This window comes from Phaethon lepturus, unplaced genomic scaffold, assembly GCF_000687285.1.
Source record: "Phaethon lepturus isolate BGI_N335 unplaced genomic scaffold, ASM68728v1 scaffold13185, whole genome shotgun sequence".
Classification (NCBI taxonomy): domain Eukaryota; kingdom Metazoa; phylum Chordata; class Aves; order Phaethontiformes; family Phaethontidae; genus Phaethon; species Phaethon lepturus.
The window spans coordinates 27447-35421 of NW_010539949.1; the positions used below are offsets into that span (position 1 = coordinate 27447).

Below are 7975 nucleotides of genomic sequence, written 5' to 3' on the forward strand. Positions count from 1 at the left end.
CAATTACTTTTGTGATTGGAAACACAATGTCTAAACTTTTTATTCAGTCAATACATGTAGATAGTGAAATCATTTGTGAATTTGCTGCTTTCTGCCAACAACTGAGATTGTGTGAGTGAAGTGATAATACTGCCCTGATTGCCTCCTTATCTTTAGGATCATTTAAGTCCTTCCATGGCTGACATAATTGGTCCACTTTCAACCTAATGAAAAGATGCCTGGGGACATAGTGAACTATTTTATAACAAACACGTTAGCAAGACTGGGCATCAGATAACCACATTTTTATATATTACAATTTATTCTTGAATAATCATTCAACCTCCCACATGAAAAAAAGGGCTTTCATAAGTAGTGCTCTGCACCTGCCTATTAAATTCTACAATATGTGGTGCATGTTTCTTCCCTGTGAAATGCAACAGGACAGTATGCATATCTGTGGCAGACCAGTATATGCTATTTTATGCTGATCTTTATGATTTTCAAAGGATCTGGAAGATTACTGTGTGATTTGTTCAGCCCCAGCACTGAATGTTATCTTCGAGCTCATGTTACTTACTAGATTCCCTGTAAAGATGTACTGGGTGGTTGAATCTGGAAGAATAGCAAACACTTCTACACAGGCAGTGATTTGTAGGATGCATCTGTCTGCATTTAAACTGACCGCAGGTGGTGATGTAGCCATCAGCTTCAGCAGCACTGGGCTCGCTGTTACGTAACTCAGAGCAGTCTGTGGAATTTCAGAGGAAAAAACCGAGGAATGCAATGTTAAGTTTTTCTTAAGCTACAGTTGCTGTGGCTGCATCATAATCAGGTGCTATATAACAATCCTCTTGTTAATTAACCTATATTAAAAATACTTAATTTTAATTACATCAACTGAAATGATGGAATTAGTATTGCATATACTCTGAGTTTTAGAGACCATAAAACAAATGATGAAATTTTAAACCCACTGATATTGAACATAAATAGATAAATAATTTAAAGGTTGTTCCTGAAAAATGTACTTCAAGAGGAGGCAATTAGCACTGCATGTTAAAGAAATGAGGGAAATGAGCGATTCCAGTAAAAAAAAAAATAAAATTAACAACCCTGACAATATAAAGAATTTGGAAAAGAGGCAGCCTTCCATAAGAGCCGATCTTCTGAAAAATAGAGAAACTCCTAGAGGACAAAACTTTAGTTTGCAATGCCACAGATTCCAAGTTTCATAATTTTATAGTAAACATTGCCATATTAGGGATTTTTAAAGCATCTTATAGTATCTTAATTTCTTGCATCACATCCATAAACTTAGCTGCTCATGACTATTACTTCCCATTGTATATAATCTCCAGGTATCTTTGCATGGAGAAGTCAGGCTACCAAGAGCAGAGATACCATTACCTTGAACAGGAATAAAAGGAGACTTGATCTCACAGATGGCTACCACTTAGTCTTTATAAGTGTTTCAGAGACTGACAGCAAATCCAGCACTTAGAGGGGTAGAGAATGACTAAAGAGTAGCGTGATTTAGTTAGGAAGAACCTTTCTTAAAAGGTCTGTACAAGTAAAAGTACTCACCTTAGGAACAAAGTCTTTGAAAAAGGCAGTATTTAGCTTAAAAGTAGTAGCAATCTGTAAACAAATGAAATAAATTAGATCATTATATCAGCTTGAAAATAAGGTTTTCCTTGGGAAAAAAACATATCCTGTTTTCTTTAGTTTTAGGTAATCCATGTTTTGATTTAGTATTTCCTTGCCTCAGAATGATTCCTAGGGAACCCACAGTGCTTTGTAGGACAGAAGAGAGACAGATTTCTCATGGCCATGTTTCAGAAGCACATACCAGTGAACAAGCATTATTCTTTGAAAGAACAGACGTAGCATCATGCTTACTTCCTGCCTTTGGGACTTTCTTAGATGAAATATACTGAATCTCTCAGAGGCAGGACTCAAAAATCTCATTTGCCCTTTTGCTGCTGACCACTGTGATGATGTTTTTCAGTGCCATTTGTGTCACCAATTTTTATAAAGACCCTCTTAGCACTGTTTCAGTTAGCAAAACTTCTTGGAAACTCTGACTACTAATGCCAGTGTGGAAACGGCATTTCAGAGAGAAATCTTGCATGTTCTTCACCCACAGATGAAAGCTTAGTTTCCTTGTACCTGCTTCTTGCCTCATTTTGCTGCTCTGTTAATTCTGAGGGTTTATTCTAGCTCTCAAAGCAGCCAGTACATTTGTTGCGGGCCTCTATGTTGCAGAATGTGGCTTGAGTACACTTTTTCCTGCGTTGCTCTTTCCTTTCCGATGTGGAATCCGTGCAGAGACAAGCTTTTTTTTTTGGTTCTTTCTGCCACTCCTTGCACTCCAACTCTGTGATGTTCACATCTGTTATTCCTTGCCTACAGTTGCCAAGAAGTTCAGACTTAGGGCTGAGGGAGACTTTGACTATTTTAAATGATGACCTACAGAATGAACGTCATGAATCCCTCCTACAAGTGGTAGAAGTGTGACACAAATCTTTGTAAAATGGGAAACAGAATGTGTTAGTCTCCTTTGCTGACTATCCCTACTGCTGATATTTGTAATTCTATTACATGCAAATTATACTCACCTCTTCGGAGACGGTGATGTTAAAGGCCCCTGCTCTGTAGTAAGCCAGTGAAGCAGACTTAAGAAAATAACTGGAGACTCCCAGGTATAGCATGGAATCACCCTGGTTTGGGAGAGCAAACGGAGCTGGCACAAAAGGAGGGTCTGTGTGATTTCCTACTGGGTAGACTGTGCCCTGCAAAAAGTCATTATCAAGTATTTCTAGTTGTAAACATTTGCATCTGTCAGAATGCATTAGCGGTGGTTGAACAGAAAGAATTCTTCCTAATCTGAAGAAAAGCTTGGCATTAAAGAAAACCTAGAGTAAGCAAATAAGTTTGTGACATGCCCTGAAAATCAGCAAATTCAGGCTCTTTTGGAAAAATACAGGAATCACAGAGAAAATCTGGCCTCCATCCTCTCAAAGTCTGAATTTGAGCATTCAAGTGAATATTCTGAACTGCAGCTATGAGATGCAAAAAAAAAAATCCTGTAGACCAGAGTTTTCTTTCTCGTGTGACAAAGACACATTTGTTAATTTAATTTTAAGGGTGACATTTCAAGAAAATTTTCAGGCATACCCCAAAAGCACTGGAAGTTTCTTAGGACAGGGACACAAAGGAGCATTTTATACTACCTAGCTCTTAGCCCTGGTCCAGCTGCCAGTCCTCCAAGACCTAGTTGCTGCACAGGTGTGCGACCTTGGTTCAGTTATACGAAGAAAATAATTCTTAAAATGTGAGAAGGTATGTGAGCTCAGGTCATGTAAGACAAGAAAAGTAAGAACAGACAGTAAGTAGTATAATTACTGACACTGTAATAGTTAGTAGCTGAAAGACTCAACAGGAAAAATACTGACATGGAAAGGTATAAAACCCTAAGAAAAAAGTTGAGAGTTGGAAGATGGCAACTCATTATCATCAAGAATCAGCCTGTTCCAAGGAGGACTGAAGGCCAGTAACTTCCTTAACTGGTTAATAACTGACATACAAAGGCTCATCCAGTATCCTGTTGGGATGTCAGCATGTTAAAGCTTAGCCTGTAAGTTTTAGTCAGCTATAGCAGCTGATAAATAATTGCTTAGTACTTTTAAGCTATGTACAGCCTGCTTGCAGAATGGTTTTTGTGGGTGGTAAAAGTTGCTTGAACAAAATAACCAAGAGGGAGAGTTTCAACCACAGCTCTAGCACACCTTTCTTAACTGAAGTCAGTTCTGAGAGCCATGGGGATGCTCTGAATTACAAGGACAATTGAAGCTGCTGGAAAAGCTGGGCGTTGCTGAGATCTCTCTTGCCAACAAAGGTGAAAAATAGATAAGAAAGGAACTGCTGTGTGCTGCTCAAGGACTGACTGTGAGAAGTCTTTTTTTTGGGTGTGACCTGTACATATACAAGATGCTGAGTCATGTCAAAACAAATGCTTTGGATTGCAATCAGTTGGTAGCCATCATGGATTATGTATCACCGGTAATAGGCAAAGACCAAGCAGCAGCGGAAGAGCTGTGTATCTAAAGAACACTTTTATGCTGTTTATAAAGCACCTCTGAAGGGCTTCAACTCTGAAATAATTTAATTCTAAATAATAGCTTTGGTTAATTAACAAAAGCAGTTAATTTACTGAATAAACAATCATATCTGATTTCCAAGATAGCTCTTGACCAAAATGTCCAAATGTCTTATTGCTTTTCTAATTAAATATTGGAGAGGCTGAGTAAGACTGTAGTGAAAGAAAATGATTCAACACAAAAGAGAATCAGAAAAGTCTTAGAAAGCACACTGATATTAAAGAAAAATTACCTTCAAATCCAAGTTAATGTGTGATTTGAAGACTGCTGGAGAGCTAACTAGGGAATAGTCAATTTGTGCAAAGGCATCAATCTGGCTTAAGACTAGAAGAATGACGGAAAAAAACAAAACAGCCATTATTACAAAAACACATCACAAACAGTTATTGTTTAGTTAAAGGCAAAGGCATTATAGAAATGATGAATCTGAAGAAGAATGGTGGGAGAAGGAAGAAGAAAAAAAATTGTTGTAACGGAAAGAGTATTCCCCCTGGAAAAGTCACAGATTCCTTCTGGTTTAGGCCTTGTTTTCCTATTGTTCACAACAGAATACACTCTCGGAAATCTCTCCCATGCAGTGAAAGAAGGAGTATCTAGGGCCGAGTCCCCTTTTTTGTTATGTGTTTGCACAGGAGAACTAAACTCTCCTGTATGATCAGTGAAATACTGATAAATAATACTAAATACTTTGGAAGATGACATTAGCACATTTTTACACATCAGTGTTGAAGACAAGGGATGTTTGTTCACAACAACAGAGGGCACTTCATCAGACAATGATTGAAGACTTTTTCTGAAAGGCGCTCTCATGCAACTTCAGTCTGATTGTTATTTTTGATTGGACTGTGAGGTCTGTTGCTACTGTATAAAAATCAGATGGGTTTAAAAAGAAATGGTGAATTCACACTGAGATTATGAACTCCTCAATATGACAGCACAGCTTGGAGTGACCTTAAGCCTGAAGCGTTTAGGCATGTGCTACAAAAGAAAATGTTCTCGATGGCCATGATTTTCAGTAATATTTGCCACTGCTTGGCACATGGCAGGTATAAGCCATTTTAGGAAAAGTAAAAGTCCACTTACTCTGCTTCTGAATAGCAGAGGAGATAATAGAAATATCCACAATGAAAAGTGAAGAGTGGGAACAAACTCTCTGACCTGAATTATATGACTTAGGTGAATAAATTTGGATTGGATTGGTGAAAATTACAAATATTCTCAGTCTTGGAAAAAACTGTCATCAACAATAAAAAAAGAAAAAAAAAAAGGAAAAGCTGTGGGATTTATTATAAAAGTGAAAATCTTATATATGCTTTTTGGCTACAGGTATCTACTGTCTTCACGTCTCTGCAAGAGTGAGACAGGAATTGTTATTGGTGTGAAGAAAAGCATGCTTAGTGTGACACTGTCTTCCTGCAGCATCTTATCTCACTGAACTCAAAGTTCAAAACAAGATGTGCCAAGTTTACAAGATCTTACAAGGATGTTTGCTAGCTCTTTAATGGATTACTGCTAATTCAGGTTTTCTTATGTCCACAGTACCAAGAACATACAGGATCAGCATTAGAAAGTTCATCTCAAAGATCTAAGGAAATAACACAGGTCAGCTACAACACACTGAAAGATTACAGGTGACCTGCCATGGACACATAAGAAATCTGAATATTGTATATAAGGTGTATGCAAGAGATTTCTAGGATGGACTCTGAATTAGGTTAAGGTACAGAACAATGGCTGTATTTTTCTTCCTTCACTTTTTTCTTACTGTGAACACAGGAATGGTTTGGCATCTAATAAAAAAGGCTACAATTTGAACACTATGAAAATTACTTAACAGAAAGCTGTTATCAACAACTCACCCTTATGCTTTCTTAGTTGTGCATCCATCACTTGGATTTTGTATTTGATAATTAGGCATAGCTATGTGAAAAGAGAGACAAGTCAGTAACACAAGGGCTGTATTTCAACATCTTCCTTCACTAGCTGAAACCATCCTTGCAAACTTACATTTTTATCCAATTTGATGTGAATGGACTTCTCAAGATAACCATATAGGAAGCTGTAGATCCAGCTGAAGGAAAGGAAATGAACACAGTGGCTTTTTACCATAAATTGAAATCCTTGAAATACAAAATCTGGCAGACTGGGATGTCAATGTCATTTATATTAATGAGATGCAATTACAGCAATATTGGTAGACTGTGCAGTTGACTATTTTTATTGATTTGTGAGTCTCAGATAAATGCTAGGGGTTCTCAGACTCATAAGAGCTATTTAGAAGGCAATCTACAAAGTAGTGAATGTTCATGTTAACTTTTTGATAAATAATACTCAATTAGCTGCATTTTGTCTTTGAGTAAGACAAAAAAATTTTCTAGAAAATCAAAATTAGGAGAACTACAAGCATTGTTTCGTATTCTCTTTTGAAATTTTTATTCTGAAATTGTAGGTCAGCATGTCAAAAGGCATAATCAGTCTAGACCACCTTCACATCTGCAAACCTCCCTTTGCAATCTGCTATTCTTTAATATGCCCAAATGGCATTTTTTCATATGCGGTATGTTTAGTCAGCTCATTTGTTGGCACATGCACAAAGAAGTGTAGATTAACCGCACTTCACACACTCAGCGAAGGAGCCTGGTTTTGAAAACAGACATTTAAAAATCTATTTACATAGCCTTCAATAGTTAGTTGTATCCTGTAATTGGATCCCTAAAAGTCACAATCTGAAAAGTGGCCCTTATGCTACAAACCCTTCTACCTCCCACAGAGTAGTTAGAAAATCTACTGTACATACCTAGGTCCTCCGTTTAACTTGACTTTTACACTATTAATGCTCAGCTGGCAATTGTGTAGCAACATGGACAAGCGGCCTGTGCTATCCCTTGACACTTTGAAGATAACTGCAATAAACAGTCCTGAGATGGACACAGTAATTCCTCCTTGGTCTTTGCTGCTCAGAGAAAAAAAAAAACAAACCAAAAACCAAACCTGGTCACAGAAACATCTGCTTTAAGGGAAAAATTTAAGAAACTACATGTAAATCAAGTTTGAAAGGACTTTTTGCTTCTACCATCTAGAATGAAGAATGGGTTTTCTAGGGATTAAAGTACATTAGGTTACGGTATGGTATTCAAAAACATATTATATGCATGGCTTTCCAAGACATGAATCTTCCAGTGTTGTGCAGGATTTGACAAGTTTGCAAAAATGTGAAAATTTCACAGCAACACAAGACATTCCTTCATGACAGATCACCCTGAAGGCCTCTGGGACTGCAGCAGCAGAAGTCAGTTAGCTAATAAATACATAGCCCAGTGGTTCTCAACTTTGCAGTTGTTCCACTTTCCTCTTTCCTGTAACAATTTTCAATAACCCTTTAAAACATATACATTTCTCCATTCTCCATCCTGCCCCAAACCCATTCATTCTAGAATCACAGAATCATTAAGGTTGGAAAAGACCTCTAAGATCATCAAGTCCAACTGTTAACCCAACACCACCATGCCCACTAAGCCATGTCCTGAAGTGCCATGTCTACATGTTTTTTGAACACCTCCAGTGATGGTGACCCCACCACCACCCTGGGCAGCCTGTTCCAATGCTTGACCACTCTTCCCATAAAAAATTTTTCCTACTATCCAATCTAAACCTCCCCTGGTGCAACTTGAGGCCCTTTCCTCTCGTCCTATCGCTGGTTACTTGGGAGAAGAGACAACACCCACCTCACTACAATCTCCCTTCAGGTAGTTGTAGAGAGTGGTAAGGTCTCCCCTCAGCCTCCTCTTCTCCAGACTAGGCTTTGTGTTTGGGAACAGCTGATTTACCCTGCT

General features: G+C 38.0%; 1 protein-coding gene across 1 annotated transcript in view; it reads right to left on the bottom strand.

The window, feature by feature from the left end:
- Positions 1–1313: 1313 nt before the first annotated feature.
- Positions 1314–7975, bottom strand: part of LOC104620939 (BPI fold-containing family C protein-like) — a 12298-nt gene continuing 5636 nt past the window's right edge. The window contains exons 4-10 of the mRNA XM_010287302.1: positions 6940–7095; positions 6150–6213; positions 6002–6062; positions 4375–4466; positions 2601–2702; positions 1567–1620; positions 1314–1364 (exon numbers count right to left, since the gene is read on the bottom strand). Of these exons, the coding sequence (XP_010285604.1) occupies positions 1314–1364; positions 1567–1620; positions 2601–2702; positions 4375–4466; positions 6002–6062; positions 6150–6213; positions 6940–7095 (580 nt within the window). The remainder of the gene's footprint in view (positions 1365–1566; positions 1621–2600; positions 2703–4374; positions 4467–6001; positions 6063–6149; positions 6214–6939; positions 7096–7975) is intronic.